Genomic DNA, 21659 nt, shown 5'->3' on the forward strand with positions numbered 1-21659 from the left:
TGTGTAAGTTATGCTAAAATACAACATTTGTCAAGTTTACTGTACATTGTGTTTACTTACACAAAGAAATAGCATTGTAACTATCACTAATCGCCAATAAATGGCAAATTGAATCTTTCTGTGCCAATGATTAGTCCTGCTAGTCCAGGGATTCCAGGAGTCCACAGAGGCATTTTAGTAGTCATTTTATCATTTTGGATGGGAATGCTGTGCTAGTGAATGGTGCCAGCATTTCAGAAAACAAAATTTGTTTGTGGGCATGGTTGACTGAAATGTAGCGCATGTTTGGCTTCTAAATTCTAATATACTAAAGCTGTCTCAATGCGATACCGGTTCGTAATAAGAACCGACTAGAGAAGCAATTACATCTAAGCTGTCTTAGACTGAGGAGGTTGCAACCATGTTTGATTGCATTTGCCTACAACAGAAGGAATGCCGCAGCACCCATACCTGAACCTCGCGACTCCACTTGGACGCTGCATTGTTGGACGAGTACGTCCGAATGGGTGCGTAGCAGATGAGTGTCCCATGGGCACAACGCTGCGAGAGCCGCCCAACCACGCGCCTTGCCAGGGAGTGGTCCCGTACAACTAGCTTCAGGTAAGAGGCCTCCGCAGAGAAAGGACGTGCGCACAGCACCGCCGATGCAGTTGCATCCGATGGCAAGGTAGCGCTCCCAGCGGAGCGGAGCTGCCGCCGCTGCGCTGCCGGGCCTTGCTGGAATGTCGCTGACCACTTCGCCCATCAGCATCGGCGGTATCTTGAGGTGAAGGTAGAGTTCGACGAAGTGGTCGTTTTCATTTATCAGCACCTGAGGTGTCAAGCACAGGGGAACACCATTTTCGAGACATGCCAGCAAGTTAAAATTAAAATTGTGGGGTTTTACGTGCCAAAACTACGATCCGATTATGAGGCACGCCGTAGTGGGGGACTCCGGAATAATTTCGACCACCCGAGGTTCGTTAACGTGCACCTAAATCTAAGTACACGGGTGTTTTTGCATTTCGCCCCCATCGAAATGCGGCCGCCGTGGCCGGGATTCGATCCCGTGACCTCGTGCTCAGCAGCCCAACACTATAGCCACTGAGCAACCACGGCGGGTGTGCCAGCAAGGTACTCCAACAGCATTACTGAACTGCTCCTCTTGTCAAACATTTCTGGTCAAATAATTCCTGCAGAAATCATTTTGCAGGAAATATCCAACATTGAGAAAAACAAAGTGTGTCAGCATGGCTAATTAAATAATTGGGCCAGTATTTCTACAACTTCATGCATATACCTCATTCCTCTAAGGGGGGGAGGTGGGTCTTAACGTAACAATTTTTAAAAATATCTATTCTACGAGGTGTAGCGCTGAAAACTTGTACTTATATGTAATGTTATGTGCTCGTTTTGAATATAAGGTCCATTTTCGTGTATCCGCAAAGAATAGCAAAATATGTGCACCTTAGATATCACTAAATAGGGTATCAATGGCTTCCGTACGAGTCAAGGAATGCAATAAGATCAACCTTATTGCTCTGCCTTACCAAAAACAAGAGTAGCGAGACTTCAAAGTTAGACACCAGAGAAACACTTTTTCGAGTTTCAAATTCAATACCTGGCAACTCGGGTTCTACTCAAGGCAGAGCACCTAGGTTGGTCTTATTGCATTCCTTGAATCATACAGAAGCCATTGATACCCTATTTAGCGATAACTAAGGTGCACATATCTTGCAAATCTTTGCAAGAGATAAAAGGAAGCTTGCATAAAATCTGCACGGAAGGGGATAAAAATGAAAATGGACCTTATATTCAAAATAAGCACATCAGTTTTCAGCGCTACACCTCGTAGAATAAAAATATTTAAAAATGTTGCTTTAAGACCCACCTCCCCCCAGACGGGCCCTAAAGCACTGTTCGAAATAATCATAGAATGGCCTCAGTATTAAAGAATGTCTCCTGAATCTCCAGCTGCGTTATTGCACAGATACATGGCTTTATTTTTCAGTCTCTGCCAGTGCACTGGAAGCTACACAAGGAAGAAGCCAAGGGGACAAAGTCCAGTGCAAAAGTTGAGTCTCGGTGGCGCAAGGGCTCCTTGCAGTCTCAATAGTCTGTGCTACAAACACAGCATGCCTACCTTAGTCACGCGCAGCAGACTAAGCTGTGCACAACTGTTGTGCGTAGACTGGCACTACAAAGACGAAATGGTTTTTCCGTCTTTCTGATTACAGACATATTTGTTTCATGTATTAAGCTCCAAGTTAGCAGTTACGTATTACTGAGAATGTTCTTGCAATCTTTTGTTAGTGTGAAGCTATTCTAATGTGCTACTTTTTGTTTGCGAATGTCGTGGGTGCACCATAACTATGCAACAGAGTACAGGCATTGACACACTGACAGTCCAGAAATAAAAATCTAAATTACGAGGTTTATTGTCCAAAGGTAACACATAAGCTATTAGGGACACTGTTGTGGGGAGCTCCGCATTAAATTTCAGCTCCCTGGGGATGGTTCTTTAAGGAGCATTTAATTATAAGGACAGCCACATTTTGTTATAAAGAAGTTGCATCCAACACGAAAATACCGGTTATATCTTGTCCGTCATAAAGTTACAACCCCTTCGAGTGCCACAATTCATCACAAAAAAAGTGCTCCGAAAACTGATGGCAATATATTCAAATTGCGTCACCAACACTTACGATCGTGCCTGTGCAGCAAGTTTGAATAATATGCGCTTTAGTGAAATGAGTTGGGAAGGCGAGATATATTCAAAGGCACTGATGGCAATATATTCAAATTGCGTCACCAACACTTACGATCGTGCCTGTGCAGCAAGTTTGAATAATATGCGCTTTAGTGAAATGAGTTGGGAAGGCGAGATGGCTGGCTGTTTGATCTGTGTCAGTACGTCGTCGTGCAGTGGTTTTACGTTTTGTTTTTCAAAACAATTCGTTTTGTTTTTCGAATTGTTTTGCATCCAGCACATATTTGATGTGGCTGAATGGATGGATGCTTTCCAAGTATGCTAGACATGAAACAGTTGATGTTCTCGTATTAGACATTGTAGCGAGTTCTCGCATGAAGTCCACATTCTGTAATCCTGACAAAACACACTGAAGAATTGCAAATTTCTTAGTCCCTTCTGCAGCAGTACGTCCTTAACGAGCATGAAGGTGGCAAGAAGTATGTTGAAACTGATGTTTCCATGAACAGAATTGGCATCTAAAGGGGAAACCCTGTGCTGGGTATCGAGTGCTTTCGAAGCACTCTTTGTGAACAATTGTATCACTTGAAGGGGTTGTAACATAACGGGACGAGATATAACAACGGTAATGCTATACACACACCATGAAAAAATTCACGTTTACTATTTCACATTTACTATTTCGCTATTTCAGATTTACTTCACTATATGCAATAATTTGTTACATCCATGCTCGTTAAATTAAGTTTGATGTACCCAAGTTGTTCTGTATTCTGCCCCCCATCAGAATGCTGCTGCTGTGGTTACCAAACTAGGTGGAAAGTACGCACCTTCAAGATGTTGACATAGGGCATGACAAATCTGTATTCTGCGACTCGGTCTTCGCACCCGTTATGGTGGTTGAGGTGTAGGTCAATGTGGAGGCTGCGCTGGTCATGCTGGAATGTTGCTTCCACCCAATAGTTACGGTGGCCGCGATAAAGAGTTGCGGAGAACAGCTGGTGCTGCACGTATGTTCCGAGCTCCGCCAGCGTGCCAAAGGAGAATGACGAAAGGCTCACATTCCGGTCCACAGGGTGAGTGGCCAACTGAAAGGCCTCGAGGGGGCTTGGCACCAACCACTGGAACAGTGCCTTGTTGGACCCCTCGTCACGGCCGGCATTGCACCACGCACGACCAACCTTGAATAAATTGCACAGTGAAAATTAATTATAATTCTGGGATTCTACGTGCCACAAATCTGAAATAATATTTAACAGCTGGAGCTCTTTTAACTTGCACCTAAATCTAAGTACTTGAGCATTTTTGCACTTTGCCCCCATTGAAATGTGGCCACTGTGACTTGGAATCAAAACCACTGGTGACCTTGTTGCTTAGGGGTGCAATGTTTAGCCACTAAGGCACCATGGCAGATGAATGAATGAATGAATGAGCGCTTTTTATTTGTCATACTTGGGGTATGAACTCCAGGCAAAAAGATAAATAAACTGGCTTGAGGACATGTAGGGCACAGAAAAAGAGTACCAACGCACATTATGCAGGGGCAGGCCACACTCGGTGTATGTTGGCATGCAAAAACAAAATAACATTTCAACCATAAAGGGCACAAGAAGCCATGTGAAACATTTGGGGATGAAAGATCTACAATAAGATTGCACAAGCTGAACATTAGAAAACAGCACTATTGGATTCTTTGAGTAAAGTATAGCTTAACGGAAGTGGGAGGCAAAGCATAAACATCATAGGAGGCACCATACTTATTCAACGTTGAAGGCAGTGTATACTGTACGGTCTGTTGGCCGTAGTTTACCACAGAACTTCGGAGGAAGATGGCACCATCAATTTCGCTGTTTACACTTATGTTTCAAGCAATCCAGTGTTCCACAATCTGCAATTCATTTTAAGGAATTCCTATACAACATTAACAGACCAACTCTCAGCACAGCTGTAAGACGGCGTCGCGCACAAACTGTATGTTAGTAAGATGATTGCTTTGGTTGTATCATAATACAGGCAGTGAACTCTCACCTGTAAGTGTTTAGTGGACGGGCCAAACCAGGTGATGCCAGGCCACTCTATGGTGCAATCGACCTGGTAAATTGGTTCTTCGTAAAGGTTCCTGCTCTGCTTGCGGCATACCTCGCCGAATGAAAATGTTGCGTCAACGTCCAGCAGCGGGGCCTGCTTGCGGAAGAAGGCTCGATACTCCTCTAGGTATGTGTCGTGGCTTTCATCGGGGTCCGACAGGATCCACCATAGCTGAAGCTTCAGCTGGTGATATGTGGGGGGCATACTGCATAGCATTTAGGAAAAATTCTGGAATTTAATGCCGCAAAGCTGCACAATGAGTTATGAGAGACCCAATAGTGGAGGGGGCGCACTCTGGGTTAATTTCGACCAGCTGCGGTTCGCTAACGAGCACCCAAAGCACAGAATATTGTATTTGCATTCCGCTCTCACCAAAATTCGGCCGCGAGCACTCCGAAATCGAATGCCCGCCAGATTTCATGCTCTGCAGCAGAACATGACCACTAATCCATCGCGATGAATGCGTTGCATTTGCCCCGTAATTAGGTCTGGTTCATTGAGAATCTCAAGTATCGTGGAGCAAAAAGCCAGAAATCATGCCGAGGAGCCACATTGATTCTTAACATTCCAGATTCTGCGCGACTTCCAGTGAGGGGTAATAGAACATCCACTTATATCGCAAACAAAATTTTGTATGAAGACTACTATGTATCTATGCTATCTGAAACAACTTTCCACGTGGTCTAAAATTTTATTGCAGCTTGCCCTTAAGCAAAGAATGCTTAACAACAAAGCTGCAACAAAATGTGTGGTCATAACTTGCTGGCTTTACCAATTTGCAAGACAGTGTCTTACCAATATTTGCACTGGGTCTACTTCTCATTGTGCAAGGATTTACCTGAATAACCATAGTCTCGTGTGAAAATCCTGTCCACCGGGAGTGGGATGTCACTGAAAGATATTCACACCAATGCGTCTCGCCTGCAGTATCAAGGTTCCTTCCAACCTTAATTACAGGTTGTTACAGGTTTCAGAATCTTAACAGACAATTTAGTGTACTTGTCAATATCTACACAATTGCTCAGCAAGCCCCACATACAATTAAGAAAAACAAGAATGCTTAGCAGTTTGTGTACCTGTTACAGAACTCACCGGCAACAAATCAAAACATTTCAGTGGAGAAAGAAAAGTTAGATCTTTCCATATATGATAATGAATCATATGATAATGAAAAAGTATACCTGCCAGCTACAGTTGTGCTTTGGTTTATCCAGTTTCAAAGTCATGGTTTTCATTACAAACCAAATAAGCTGAGCAAATTTTTGTGAATTAAAGACAAATAAAAATTTTAAGAGAAAGCTTAAGCTCAGGGCCAACTTGGATGCCACCTATTAAAATGCATGTAAAACAAATGCTTTTAAGAGACAACCCATGGACCAATTTGAATAAAATTTATTGCATTTGAAAGAATGTTAAATTCTGGTGACTGTAGAAACAGAATTTGGATTTAGAGCCTGAAATGTACTAAAATTGTCAAAAATCTGTTAATATAAATATAAACATGAAGTTTACAAATCCACAACTCTGCATCAAAAACATATTGCATTTCTGTAAATTGTATCCATTAGATTATCTAAAATGGGCAGCTCTTATATGAATTTACAGCTCAAGTGAATTCATTACACTTACAAGGGCTTTGCATAAGTACCACTCGCACATTAGTGGTATGTTTCGGAGTGGTGTACAATACATGAATATTGTCCGCTTTAGATGTTACTGTAGTTTAGTTACTGAGCTTAGTTTCGTTCTTGAAATTTTGAGATTTTCAACAAACTTGGTAAAAAATAGACGGCCTAAATAGAAAATCTTTTTCCTCTCCCCAGTCACTAGATTCTAACGATTAAAAAAACGATTTCTCCATTCCCGTGCATTTAGATAGAAGTCCTTGAGCTAAAGCTTCATCTGATACATTCAGCTGGACGCTTTCTAGCGCTCTAAAGCGTTCTTGCGGTGCGGATTACCACGGCCGCCGATTAAAGCCCGTTTCACACGGTGCGATTTTGTCTGCGAATTCGCACGTGCGAATTCGCAGCTGCGGAAATGAGGCCGCTGGACCCTTCGTGCGTGCGTTTTTTCGATGTTCGGCGTGCTGAACTTCTCTGCGAAAAACGCAGATGCGGTGGTAGCTACTGTAGCGGTGCAAACAGACGACCAATAGGAGACGGCTCGCTCATATGTCATCGCCAGTCAGAATGCTTAACGAGTATGCGAAAAACGCAGCTGCCGTAGATCCATGTGAAACGGGATTGCGAATTTTGCATCTGCGGAAATTGCAGCTGCGAAAAACGCACTGCAAATTCGCACCATGTGAAACGGGCTTTAGGCCTGCCGCGTGCATCCAAAACGGCGTCACGGTGCTTCGCAGTCGGGGATATGTCTGGGATCGGCATAGAAAATACGTCAGGAACGCGCTTGGAATGCCGTCGCCCGTGGAAGCTAACGTTTCCCATCCCCGTCAGCTAGCGCCGTTCGGCCCCAGCCAAGCAGTAGAGAAGGCAATTACGGCTGTGACATTCGCTCCCATTTCAGCCCGCCAGACGTTGCAAGCCACCTTCAACCTGGGAGCGCGCGACCGACATCCGACAAACTCGAGCACGTGGCTACTCCGATTGCACCCCCCTGCCTACGCCTATGGCTACGACCTGGTACAGTTTCTCAGCAATTTTTCAGAGCCCAACTAGCCATGAGGGGTACGCATCGTACATTCATAATTATTTGTACCAGTACATCCCATCGCGCTTTTTTTTTTTTTGAAATTTCTGGCATGCCCACTTAGATTATTTGTAATTTGCAGTTCTGGATCCATCCAATACGAACAAAACGATATTTCACTTATTAGAAAGTACGCAGGTCACTACAATGCGCTACAGACAACGCGCGGTTGCCGGCGCCATGTCGTCTGGGGACGTCTTCTGAAACGTTCCACTTCGGCGATATTTTGCTTTTCGCCTTCAGACGCGGGCTGATTGAGCAAAATTGATTGACGTCGGGCTCATACAGCCAATCATCCCATCCAATTTTGCTAAAACAGCCAATCAGTGCGCGCCTGCACACGAAAAGCGACATGTCGCCGAAGTGGAACGTTTCAGAATACGTCCCCTGCACGCGCTCACGCGCCATCTCTGTGTGGTGAACATTTGTTCGCAAACAACAAAGACAAAATTTCCCAATTTCTGATCGCAACCAATGTGGGTTACGGCCACATGTTTCAAGTGCTGCGCGAAATATGCAGAATCGTTCTTTTTCTTTACTGTGCCCTTATATAAGAGGTTTGGAACCAACGGACCTCGACTGAACTCTACAAGAATGGCGAGCTGGAACAACCATGCTAGCAGTGCACGGGCAAAACGAAATGAGTACCCGAAAAGAGTAAGTCTTTTTCTTGTCTTCGTTTAGCCGTGCGCTGTTATCTTAGATGACAAAAGCACATGGTATGCGCGACAAATGCTAATGGCTAGTGCTTACGCTAAAACGCGACACGCAGAATAAAACACGACAAACGTACGCATACGGCCAATCTTACCTTTCGACGCGCTGTCGCCGTCAGTGCAGTGCACGACACAGCAGCCTAGGAAGATGCGTCACATCGAATCGTTCGAACGATATCACGAGAGCGCGCGATACAAGAGCGCGCGAAACACGCGCTGCGCGTTCTCCCGAGTGCCCCTGCGAGAATGACGGGCGAGACCCACCAGCGCCTCCCCTATTTATAGGAAGCGCTGTGATGCGATGACAGCGCTGTAGTGTTCTAACGGCTTTTCCGGACAGCAGAAAAACCCGATGTCTATGACGTGTTTCCGGCTCCCAACATTTGCTTTCGCCGCATTCAACCGGTAGCCTTTAAGATTCACATTTTAAATCCAAAGGACGTCATCATATAGCTGGAATGTTTACGCTCTGCTTGCGGCGTCTCTGTTGTAGAAAACATAAAGCGTGCGCCGCTAGAGTATACTAGTAATACTATAATAGTACGCTCTAGTGGCATCCAAAGCGGTGTAGAATATAGCGAGTGGGCCGGATGGCGCTCTCCCACTGAGGCGCCTCGTGTGGAAAAATTGTGCGAGGGCGCTGCGAGCGACCTGCATTGGGGCGGAGACGCGCTACGCGGCATATTCGAATATGCTTTCTCTGCGATCACTGAGACCGACTGCGCCTGTACGCGCTTAAAATAGTGCTTTATTTCAACTGCAAGTTTAATTTACACAACTTTGCCATGTTTTAGTTTAACTAGAGTGTATTTTAGTAACGAGCGGGGTTAATGGAAATAGCGTTACCAAATGAACTTTTCAGAACGCGAATTTCAGTATATCGTGATAGCGTAGTTTACGTGCGGGACGCTATTCGATAACGCCTTAAATTTCGCATATATAGTGCTAATTAAGTGATTCTACCTATTCGCCATGCTTTGCGTGTGCGTCCGGAAAGTGCGAGAGGCAGTGCAATAAATGCCGGGAGCGTGTTGTATTTGTACTTTTCATGCCTGCCGATTCGCGGCGAAATCAGTACAAGCCATGGCCTCCGAGATCTTCTAATCTCGGAAGCCATATTGACACGTGTACTTATTTATCCTTTTCTTGAGGACTGCATTTCACCCGCTATCAATTTAATGTTATCGCTCAGAGCATGACGCGCCTTCACGATTGGAACTTACTGGGATGTTATCATTGATTCTATCTGTTGTGTAACCTTGTGTAATCAGATTGTATGCGCTAAACGAATTGTGTAGTATTTTCTACAAGGTACATGGTCCCCAGCGATTACGCTGGAACCTTCGACGAGTCATGTATAAAAGCCGACGCGCTTGACTGGCAGATCAGATTTTCAATGATCGCCCGCTGTGCTCGCCCCTATCGTTGTGCTTTACCGTTGTTTGATTTTTCTGGCTACTAAAGTTACTTTGGTGGCCACCAATAAAGAGTTACTTTCGTGATTCATAGTTTTCGCTACTGTGTTCGTCACCACAACGTGACAATATGCCGTTGTGTGTATCTCCCGACTTCGTCGATAGGTGACGCTACCATCCCGGAAGTGTCATGACCATCATTATCAACATCATCAACTCTCTCGTTAGGCCTTCTATTCCGATAAGCCCGCTCTGATGAGTGAAAGAAAACGATGCCGACGACGACGAAGTTGCGTACGGGTTCTTTCGCCATTGGACCACGCATGTGAGTGATCTCATCAAATCAGCGATGGCCCCGTGTTATGCCGAAGATGCGTCGTGCCACGATTGGGCCACGTATGGCGAGCACGTGACGAAATGCTTCGTGGTGAGACAGATACCATAGAGAAAGAAATTCAACAAGAGGGGACACTCGGCAAAAACTGGCAACAGGAAACACGTCACCATACGTCACGCTATACTTTTGACACCGAACGTTAGCTGCCGCGAGCATCGAAAAAAAAAAAAGAAAGTGAACTTAAGTTAACAGGCATTGATTTATTTTTTAAATTCTTTGCCGCGAAAACTAAAACGTTTTGCGTATAAATGAACTTAAGCTTTGCGACTTATTTTCCTAGTCTTACCTAGCCACAGGTCAATGACGCGCCAGATACATGCGTCATCCGCCAGACAGTCCCCCGAAGCCAGCGAGTGCGGCCGCGCGCGCGTTTGAGCGCTCGCCCGCGGCGACCCGTCTGTCCCCTTTTTTTGTAAAGTAGCCTGGTTTCGTGGGCTCCCGGCGTATGCTTACGTTCCTTTTGCACTGGGACAAGACACCACTGCACTATTGGATTACGGCAAGGTGAGAAATTTGGTTTCACAGTCTACGACGCATTTAGGCTTACGGCATGGGACCGAGACTTAAGACGCAGTTAGCGAAAAACAGCTCGGCCGTCTGGCGCAGTTAATTTGAGTTAATGAATCGTGCTGGGACATGTTTCCGAAGCTTCCTAGAGGATTATTGTAACTTATTTCGGTTCTGTTGAGGCACACTGGCCGCGCAGCGTGCTGTGACGCAGTTAGCGAGAACCAACTCGGTCGTAGTGCGCAGTGTAGTGCATCTTACTAGGAGAAGTTTGTGCCGCTTTCTCTGACGCCAGACATTACTGAAGAGTAATTTCGTTACTTTCTGGGGTACTTTTGAGGCACGCTGGCCGCACAGCGCGCTGTGACGCAGTTGGCGATAAGCAGCTCGGCCGTGGTGATAAATTTAGTTTGGCGTGTAATGAATCTTATAGAGGGTCAAGTTTGTGACGTTTTTTGTGGCCCCGCAACAACATATACCTTCTTTCGGTACTCACGCCTGTTGAAAACGCGATGGGCGATTGCCAAGAGTGATAACATGGGAGTGTGCTGCTGGCGCCGGCAGAACGCGCGAAAGATAACGCCGAGGAACATATCACACTTGTAATTCGATAATTCCGTCTTCTAAAGGACTGAAAACAGGCTTTGCACCCACGCATTTGTCTTGAGTGCCTGTTGCGTCCGTCTCTGTGTATGTCACGTACCGCCGCATAACCTGAGGCCAAGTTGTGAAAACGCGAAGTCGCCCGTGTATTTGTGGTGCCAAAGTGCAGGTAATAATGCCCGGAAAGGGGGGAACGCTTGGAAATCAGATGTTTTCATATATGTTTGGGATGAGTCGGGTATTTTCTACGCCATGTATGTAAAAGCGAATTGCTTTTGTTTGTAATGCCGCCCATTCACCGCTTTCGCACGTTTAGCCTCTACACGCAGTATTCCTATATCTAAATACCAAAATGACTCATGCTTGTAACATGCTGTTACGTGCTTGCAAATGTAACATGCTTGTAATTTACTTTTTTTTTAAGCTGGTGCCGTCCGGTGGAGCTTCGTACAGGAACTACTGCCTTACCTGCTGGTGTCACAACGTTGGATGAACGCACAAAAAGCGCGGAACGAGCTTTTATATAGAGCAAAATAAATATTTCCTCATTGCACAAAAGGTCTTGCCTCTACTTTGTGAAATTGCACGTGGCACAGATTCGATGGGACTTTACGAGATCGTTCGCAATCATTTTTACTAAATAAACCGATTCTGCACGCAGAGTAAAAAAAAAAAAAAAAATGAGGAGGGGGGGGGGGGGGGGTCGCAGCCGGCGTGCTAGCTTGCGTTCAAAATACGCGCGCCAAAACCGAAACCGGAAGTGATGTAAGTGATCGACACCGACCGCTTGGCACGCTGCAGTCAATTCGGCCGCTGGGCCCTACGGGAGTGTCCCCTCTTGTTGAATTCCTTTCTCTATGCAGATACCTAGTCAGCGGGAGACGAATGACAGCGGGCCGAAGTAGCGGAAGCCGACGATCAAGGCTCCAGGGAACGCGACCGTTGCCCTTGGCCAAGGCGTCCACCAGCACGAGTACTGCAGCTCGGAGCATGGCGTGGCCTCTGCTGTGCAACACCTTGCCGTGAACATTGCGGATCGCGGGCAAGGCGTCTCCTCGGTCAGATGTTCAGCGTTCGTGGCCTGGCTAATGGCCGCATATGCGCCGAGCACTGCGGCTCGCGCGCAAGCTGTCCGCTGGGCAGGCCGACCATTCTTGCAACGTGCACTGCGGCTCGGATGCAGGCTGACTGCTGAGCGGTCATTCCCGATTTGCCAAGAGCCATCTTCTCACCGTCCAACATCGAGGCGTGTTCTACGTCGTGATGTCATCGCTCCTCATTCCAGAAAGCTGTCATCGCCTGTCTACTGCACCGTAAGCTGTTTTGATCTGTTTCTTTCTTGGACTCGCGGCAGCGTTAGTACTTCTAACCTAGTATGTTTGTAATGTCATATGCCTACGTCCTGTGCGGTTGTAGTTTTAGGGGCGAAGCTCCTTAGGGTGTGGGTCTGTCCCTCCCCTGTAGTATGTAGTAGTAGTCGTCGTAGTAGTAGGTAGCCACGTCTACTTTAGTTGTGTCCGTAACGCGGAATCGAACCAGGGACCCCTCGCTTCCGAACGCATGGCGCTAACCACTACGCCACGGAGCGCACATGGACACACGTAACACGACAACGCGTCTTCTTTATAGGAGGCGTTGACCACGATGACAATAAATACCCAACATTAGCGAAAGACTGCGCGTTTCTAACGCGTTTGTGCTAGCGTGTTACGGCCCGTGTAAAAGAGCTGGTGTAAGACGCTGTGGCCTCTCCCCCTTACTAGAGAGTACTGCACGTTTCTAACGCGTTTGTGCTAGCGTCCCCTTAAGCGGGAGATGGTGCAATTATAATGAAGGACGCTGTTATAAAATAGGAATGACGTCACATATGGCGCGTGTCATTGGTGGAAGTCAATCGTTCGATTTAGTGCGGCGAGACTGGGCGAATTACACGGAAGATTCACGGTTTACCGATGATTCCCTCCGGAGCTTCGCCCACTCATCATCATTCACCCCGTGGATATGCGGTGTTTTTTTTTTTTTGTAGTTTTCATAAATGTAGTTCGGTTCTTATCACGAGTTAAACAGCTTTTCTTGCGTCCTTTACCTGCATCGCGCGGCACAACCAAGTGTGACGAAAGTCCCGTAATTTCTTTACACCCGCTATTACGCTCAACGCGCTAAACTAAGTCTGTCTTTTTGTTGTAGAAAGCTTGCACAGTACACTTAAAAACCCTTAACTAGTACTAGATACCGCAATGAATAGTCGCACAATATAACTACAACTTGCTTCCATTATTTGTCATTATTAGCGCTCGTACGTTACCCGTTGCGTGTTTTCTTTTGTATTCTGTGCTGAAGACACTTTTACTACAGTGGCTAGAATACTTTTACTGTCATATAATTCCCTGCGTGCGTTATTTTTACTGTGTTTCTCATCTGTTTACATTCTCATTGCAGTCTACATCGCCGCCGCTTGTGTTTGTGGCATTGTTTCCAAACTCATTGTGGTGCAACTTGGCTTTGCCTTTTGTATGTTGTTCGTGGGTGTATAGTTCGTATGTTCGTTCGTGGGAGTATAGGACTCTGTGATGTGGATTTTGGTCCTATGACGTTTGCTTTTCCTTTTTTACAGCGAAGCTGTTTATGGCTAGGTTCTGGCGGCTCGTCTCCGGCGACAGACCGAGCGTAGACTCCTTTGTACTCCTCTCCACCGCTGCCGCCTCCTTCCCGAGTCGTGTATACTCCTCGCCACGCGTGGCGTCTCTCTCCCTCCTGACATTGCGTAATGCCGCGCGCTCTTCGGCAGACACCTGTGCGGCGCACTAGTCTGCGCCGTGATTGGCGTAGAGGCGCTGAAATAAAACTTCATTGTCTCTACCCACCAACCGAGTGCGTCCTTTGTCCGTGACGGTCACGCGCGATACACGTGGCGCCGAAGGGGTTCTGGATCAACTCTCTCCGGAACCTCGGAGGTCGCGCCGGGAAAGCGTTGCGATGGTTTGGCGCCGTGGTGATGTGCGTAGCGCTTGCGTTTTGCTTCTCTCCGAGGATGACTGCGTCGGTTGAATTAACGCTGTTGCTCGCGTCGGCGCTCGACGCGGGCGAGGTCGGAGGGGGGATTGTGGTCGGCACTCGATGTTGTTGTCGGGCTGGGAGCAGCGGAAACGGCGGTTTCACGTTTGCGGCGTGCCCATTCACGCTTCTGGGCACGCCGACGCTCCTTGTACTGCCGCCGCTGCTCCTCTTGGGAACGTACATCTGTGTACATCTCCCCTGCTACGCTAACATAGCAAACCCCACCGGAGCGCCAGCTTCGCTGAACTTCACAGTGAGGAAGGGCTCTGGTTTTGTGGCAGATAGCACAGTTATAATCCTTGATCTAAACTACCCGATGAGGTAGCCATTACTTCCACAAAAAATCAAAACGCGTAATTCTCAGGACTGAACCAGTTTCGAGAGCTTTTCTTTACTACGCATCCCCTGTTTGGGCAGTGAGGATTGTCTTTCGTGCCTCGCCGCGAAGAGCTGTAGCAGACGACCAACGGGGTGCGCCATACACGCTGGCATTGCGGAGAAGACTGGCGCTGGGCATTACTCGCCATAACAAATTTCACGTTGCGCTCCTTGCATCATGACCAGTTTTCTTTTTTTTTTTTTGGAACCGCATAATCATATTTGAAAACACAGAATTAGCTTGCTATATTTAACCTGAGGGCGAGGGACTGTAAAGTATTATAATCAGCCGCGTCCAACAATGGCGTGCCTCACGTTATGAAATTGTTGGATTCTCATGTACTGGAACTATTCAATCTATATAGAGGTGATCATTTTTATGTTTTACGGAATTAAAAAAAAATCGCCTGTGGCAGATAGCAAAATTCGTATCATTAAGCTGGATTATTCAATGAGGCAGACATTACTAGCACGAGAAATCGAAACACATATATAACTAATTAACAGAAATTCACTAATGATTTTTTAATTAATTGCTATACGACACGTATTCCAACTTATGAATTGTAGCCGCTAAGCTTGCAAGACATATCCACTTGAAATGAATTTCCAGGACACCAGTTTCGAGATATTATTTCCCAATGTGTGGGACAAAATTCATAGGCGTTACAGTTACTTTTGCGCTCGAATGCATAAATGAGTTTTTTGTTGAACAACAGTGCATTTTTGCGGCCAATTTGAGGACGAATATATCGAAACTGGTGTCATTCTGGAAATTCATTCCAGGTGGACACGCCTTGCAAACTCGTCTGCTGCAATTCGTAAATTGGAATACGTGCCGTAAAGTATTTGCTTAATAAGTCAATTCGTGAATATTCGTTAATTAGTTGAACATGTGTATCGATTTCTTTTGCAAGTAATGTCCGCCTCTCTGAATAACCCAGCTCAAGGACTAGAATTCAGCAGCGAAAAAAATGGGCGAGTTGGTATGGAAGCGTGGCTAACTCGGCGTGCGAAGTGCTAAGACAAAGGCAAAGGCACGAGAAGAGACAAGACACAGCGCTGACTCGCAACTGAAGGTTTATTAGAAAGGTTAGAACATTTAAAAACGCGATCTATGTCATACGTCATCCGAAATACCACGTAAAACGAAAGAAAAATTTCTGGTGCTCCACACACACCAAAAATATGCCACGCGTCAAGTCGCATCTAGAAAAGCCACTTCAGTATCAGGAAACGCTATGGCGGCGTGGCTGACACACCGCGTCCCCTTGTTCTTTATCTCGCGGGCTTCAACAACGTTGCTCTCTTGTCTTTCGATCTTTGTGCAGATATATAAGACTGTCTTTTTTTTTTTTTTTCAGACTGAGGCGTACACTTATCATGCGACTTGCAGTCCCTCCTTACACGTATATGCATTGCGGTATGCATGTGCCCTTTTGTGGAGTTCAAATGCTCCTTCGGCCTGGTGTTGAGACGCCTGCCGGTTCGGCTAGCATGTGCGTGCCCACGCGAGGAAGGCACAGAACGCATCACTGAAGTTAAGCGAGAAACGAATTTGTTTACATGGTTAACGCTACAGCTGCACCGATTGCTTACATCTGTGGTGAAGCTGCTCAATCTTCCGCTTCGCCTGCGCACAGCCGAACAAAAATGCTGGAGCTGAGCTACTTGCCCCGACAAGCTGTAATGCTTAGCGGACTGACAAGCTACGTGCGCGCCGCCCAACATTCAAGACTGCCGCAAGCGCATTTTCGAGGGTGAAGCTTTTTTTTTTTTTTTTTTTTTTTTTGAACAGACACAGAGAGAACGCCATTCTTTCTTTTTATTTGTTCTTTTTCTTGCTCAAGGCTCGGCACCCTCCTAAAAAAAAAAAAGAACAATAAGACGACAGCTGCAAACAAAGATTAATTGACTACTCCCCAATAAAAACGGCGACACTATACGTAGAACAAGGCCAACATGCGTCACGACAGAACGATCACCCACCACGAGCGCTTCGCGAGTTTACCTTCGCAGCTTTGCGCTCGCTAAAGTTTCAGACGAGGCACTCAATCAAGACAGCGGCAAGCCAGCCGACAAGCCCACGTTTTCGACGGTCACCGTTCTCGACGAACAAAGGGACCATTCCTGCGTGCCGCTGCACAAAAGGCAGCCGACAACCGCTCCCACAACGGGTCGACGGCGGGTCCTCGGTTGACGCCGCCTCTCAGACACGACCCCTTCGGAACGCGAACAGCTCGTGGTGGGGTCGAGGTGGGAGGCGAGACCGCCGCAAAGCAGTACAGCTTCAGGGACGCCTCGGGCGCCGCGTCTTCGACTGGTTGCACTCCAAAAGTAGAGGAGGCTACAACGGACGTCGCATAGTGTTGGGCACTTGGCTATAGTTTTAAATATGGTTGTGCGGACGTCCAGAATTTTGAATACGAATCGTATAGTGCTTGGTATTCTATTCATATCTCTGATTCGATAGTTTTACTACAGTCGTACCCGGATATATCGAATCTGAAGGTGAATCCCCAAAAAGTTCGATATGTAGGTAATTCGACATATAAATTAATAGGCCCTGAGGCAAACGGCGGCTTACTGATTGGTGCGTCCGAGGACCGCTAAGTTACTACACGCAACTCGAAAAAAAAAAAAAAAAAGAAAAGCAAGTACACTTTATTTACCTGCAAAAAAGATCGCTGGATCGCTTTCGACTTCATTGCAAGGTCGAATTTGATTCTTTTCTTTACACTTGCAGCGGCCATCGCTTGTGGAAAATGAACTCACGAATAGGCACTCAACCCACACGCCTGGACATACAGAAAACTGCTGCAGCTTCCCGAAGCCACAGGTTATGTAGGAGTCGAAATAACTGTGAAACGTTGGGCTAACATTTTATATCTTCTCGGCGATTTTTCAGTTTGTCTAATTTAAGGTCGACTTATATATAGAATGTCACTCTGATCATGGCTCTAGTCATTTGCGCTACTTTCGCTTGAGTATTTCATGAACATTCTTTGTATTCACAAAGATGAAGCAACAGTAACGAAGGGACTTGTTTGCGGTGCATAAATAAATGTCATTTCTTTCTCTCTCTCTCTTTGCGGTGCATGAATTTCGTGCTGCCGTCTATAACAAGAACTAAAAACAAATGCGTGATGTGTCGCAGCGGCATGTTCCATCTATTGCATGGACAACCGCCAACAGTGGCAGGTCCAGCACGCAGGTGAGGCTTAGCGATTATGTGGTGCATGGAGTCGAAATCCCTGTTGGTGACCTCTGGTCAAGCAGTGCTTGCACTGGTAGCGGTTACTAACATGCGGCCCTTCGCTATACCCAGACGTCGTCAACCACAAGGAAGGATTTCCTCAATGACTACAGTTGCTGTTGTCGATTGCATTATGGACATTCAGCCTCATCAAAACATCATCGACAAGTTCACTTCAAGCAAGCCACAATACACGCAATGTTAGTCTTTCATCCTGATAGGAGGGATTATATACCAGGTGTTTTTTTTTTTTTTAACGCCAACATTTTAAGAATTGCCTGTGGCAGATAGCCCAAGTTTCACCCTTGAACGAAATTACTCGATGGCGCGGCCATTACTTCTACGAGAAACAAAAAAGCCTAAAATTGAATAATTAGCATAACTGCACTTATTAACCTTTTAATTATTTACTTTAAGGCACATATTTCAAGCAACGAATCGTGCCTATAGTGATTTTCTAAGGCATATACACTTCGAAAAAAATCTCAAGGCTAAGCGAGTATCGAGTATTTATTTTCGAAGTGTCCGACGAAATGCATTGGCATTCTCGATACTTTTGTGCTTCAATGCATATAAAGCAGCGTTTTCTTTAAAAAGTAAGTAGAACATTGCAGTTTTACCTCAAGTTTGACGGCTCATATCTCGAAACCGGTGCCATCCTCCGAAATTCATTCCTAATCGATATGCCTTGCAAACTCATTAGCTAGGATTCGTATATTGAAATACGTGCCGTAACGTAATGAAAAACTTATCTAGCGTAATTATGTTAATTATTAAATTAGGCATCTTGACTTTTTTTTTGTAGAAGTAATGGCCGCCTCATCAAGTAATTTAGCTGAGGGGTTTTGAATTCAGCTATTTGTAACAGTAAATTTTTTTAAAAATTTGGTGCAGCGACAAACAAACAAACAAACAAACAAACAAACAAACAAACAAACAAACAAACAAACAAACAAACAAACAAACAAACAAACAAACAAACACCCTGTATAGTGCAGTAGAACCCACATACAACGAAATATTGTGTATAACGAACAGCAGTATAATCCCCTTGAAAATATTTGTATGAAATTTTCGTTTTATATATCGAATTACCTATATATCGAACTTTTTTGTGATCCCCTTCAGATTCGACATATCCGGGTTCGACTGTTTATGCTCTATGGTCTCGTCGCAATCACAAAATCTGCACGAGGCACTGTCCGTCATGGTGATACGGAAACGGTAGGTAGCTGTCGTAAAAGCGACGCCCAGCCATAAGCGACACAGTTGAGTTGCGTCGCATCGAGATAGAGGATAGACCAAGCGGTAGTCGAAGGCGCAATAAATAGTCAAGAAAGTGCAGCCGCGCGCACGCGAGTGAGATATAGATCGAAAGAGAGTTTATTGGATGTTGGGGATGTCAATCGCGAGCTGGAACATACCGGTGAATTTCAATGTTCTAATGCATTGCCGAACTGGCATTGAGAATCGCGCATGAACACGCTGAATTTGCTTGCAGATGTAGAACCTAAATTTTAATGTGGACTTGCTCGTTGGCTCGGTGATGTTGCTCATGTCGCCTTTAACGTATGACACGTATACCCACGAGGGGGGATTGACCAAGGTTCGCAATGGAAACACAATTGAAGTTTCTCGCTTTCCGTTGAATAAGTGGTCTGTGCTACTTTGATTTAAATAATAATGATTATATATGCTTGCTTCGACTTGGGCGGAGCGTACTGGTTCGTCGGCTTTATCTTCGCCGATGATGCCGCAATGACCCGACCTTCTGGACGCATCAGTGAACTTATGCAGAGGTGTGGCTGATACCCAATCGAGACGCACCAAATGACAATAGGTTTGATGTCAGTAAATTTAAGCCTAGGCTGCTAGTTGGAAGTACGAGGAACATTCTGCAGATGGAGAGAGAAATAGAGTAACGTTTTATTATTCATCAAGCGGTTCCTGGAAACCGTGGGCCCCTGGAGGAAAAAAAATCATCTGGTGCTCTTTGAAAAGATGCTAACCACACGCCGCTTTGCTGAGGCAGGAAAAGAAGACAAAGAAGAAGAAGAAGCCAAGAAACAGAATCCCTAGATAACTATTTTTTTGCTATGTCACCGTATCAAGAAAAAGGCTTCTAGAAGTTGCGCTTGCTACAGCAGGGTTAATTTTAACATCAGAAGTAATACTGACTTTCGGTGCGTCAGTTCTGAGCTTCAGCCACGGGGATGTATTTGACGCCGTTTGTGCTTTCATACAATCAAACAAACGAGTAAGTTTTTGAATGTTCTCTTTTATTTTTTTTCTTTCTTTTTCTATTTTTAAAAAAGATCGAATATGTAAAACTTCAAAACATCAAATAAAAGTTCAGGCAGACAATTCTTTGCGAATCCTCCAGTGTGGTTACGAGCAATAGTGTGAGGCCATCATCATCATCATCTTCGGTAGCGTGCCTCGTGCAGCGCGTTCAGGCGTCACCAGAAGAAGAACGGACTTCGGCAGCAGCGGCTGCAGTTCACCGGATACGGTAAGCAGCTTGATTTTGCAACGATATTCCGCACTTCGCGTTTTTAGCGCACCGTACAGTCACGGGCCGGCAAGACCGATTAAGGTGTCTTTTACTGAGATGACATATCTTACAGGCGGAAAGAAGGCGAAGGACGAGTTTGACAAGTAGGCCACCCGGCCACCTTCTTGCCTGAGTATCCCGGGGTCTGTGAGACGCTCACAGTAATCTAAAATTTCTGGGGTTGCAACAACACAGCTGCTAAAGCTGTTGTGTGGATGGATTGATGGTTGAGACAAGAACTTGCTCGCGGCAAGATTGTTTGGCACCGTTACAGCTCGGTCGGCACCGTTGTAGAGGGCGCTGCGAAACGCAGTCCCAGTTCGACCTGATCTCTTAAAATCATAGGCAGCGGTACAAGCTAAATTTTTGAAAAAGGTATAGAAAAATGCGAGATAAAGAACATGTGTAGTATACCTGATTAAATCAAGCAGGCTAGGTGACTATTTGTCGCCACCCCGTTTCAAAGGGGATGCCAATAAATCATCATCATGATCCAGTCCCGGCGGCGACTTTACAATTGCTAGTAGGTACAGCGGGGGCGTGGCAGTGCGGGTCACGTGACTTCCGCTAAACACGTGTTGTCATGGCAATCGTGGAGCTCCTAGGTGCCTAGGGAAATAATCGTTTAGGGACTTTTGAGGCACTGGTCTGACACGAGACGGTCTTTGGAGGGACCGCCAGTCGTTTGTCCGCAGGCGCGAGGACAAGCGGGTGCAAGAGAGAAAATTGTCCGCTCTTCCACAAGCGGATACTGCTCGCGTTTGTACCCCGGTGCCGGGCGCAGCGTAGCAACACCCCAAATAAAAAGCATACTGCTCCAGTCAGGTAGACCGTTCCCTCCGTGATAGTGAGATTATATTTGGATCATCAAAACAGTGATGCGTTCGTTCAGGAATACCATCGTTTCTCTCTCGCACCCGCTTGTCCTCGCGCCAGAAGTATTTCGAGTCGGCGTATATACGCTGACTCGAAATACTTGTGTGCTGTCCTGTGTCGAGCTATATATATTCGGCAAGACAACAGCAGCCACGATCAACAAAGTTCGGGAGCGTTCGCTATGAAAGCTTCGCTTAAAAACTGACTCCGACCGTTTGTCTCAGTGTAAAGACACAGCAATTTCACGACTTGCTTGTATGCAGATAAACTCGGTATAGTCGTCGGAGGAGCATGGCCGAAGGTCCACCACCGCCACCACCGGGCGCGGAGCAACATGAGATGCTGTCACCGCCGCAGCCCGATGGTATGAATCAACCACAGTTCGACGGGCAACAGCCGCAGCCAGGTGAA

The 21659-nt window shown here is 46.0% G+C and overlaps 1 protein-coding gene across 1 annotated transcript in view; it reads right to left on the reverse strand.

The window, feature by feature from the left end:
* Nucleotides 1–8442, reverse strand: part of LOC119433862 (uncharacterized) — a 29442-nt gene extending 21000 nt beyond the window's left edge. The window contains 5 exon segments of the mRNA XM_037701136.2: nt 451–600; nt 602–811; nt 3520–3870; nt 4718–4982; nt 8301–8442. Of these exon segments, the coding sequence (XP_037557064.1) occupies nt 451–600; nt 602–811; nt 3520–3870; nt 4718–4981 (975 nt within the window). The 5' untranslated portion in view covers nt 4982; nt 8301–8442.
* Between the last annotated feature and the right edge of the window lie 13217 nt (nt 8443–21659).

Source organism: Dermacentor silvarum, chromosome 11, assembly GCF_013339745.2.
Source record: "Dermacentor silvarum isolate Dsil-2018 chromosome 11, BIME_Dsil_1.4, whole genome shotgun sequence".
NCBI classification, from domain to species: domain Eukaryota; kingdom Metazoa; phylum Arthropoda; class Arachnida; order Ixodida; family Ixodidae; genus Dermacentor; species Dermacentor silvarum.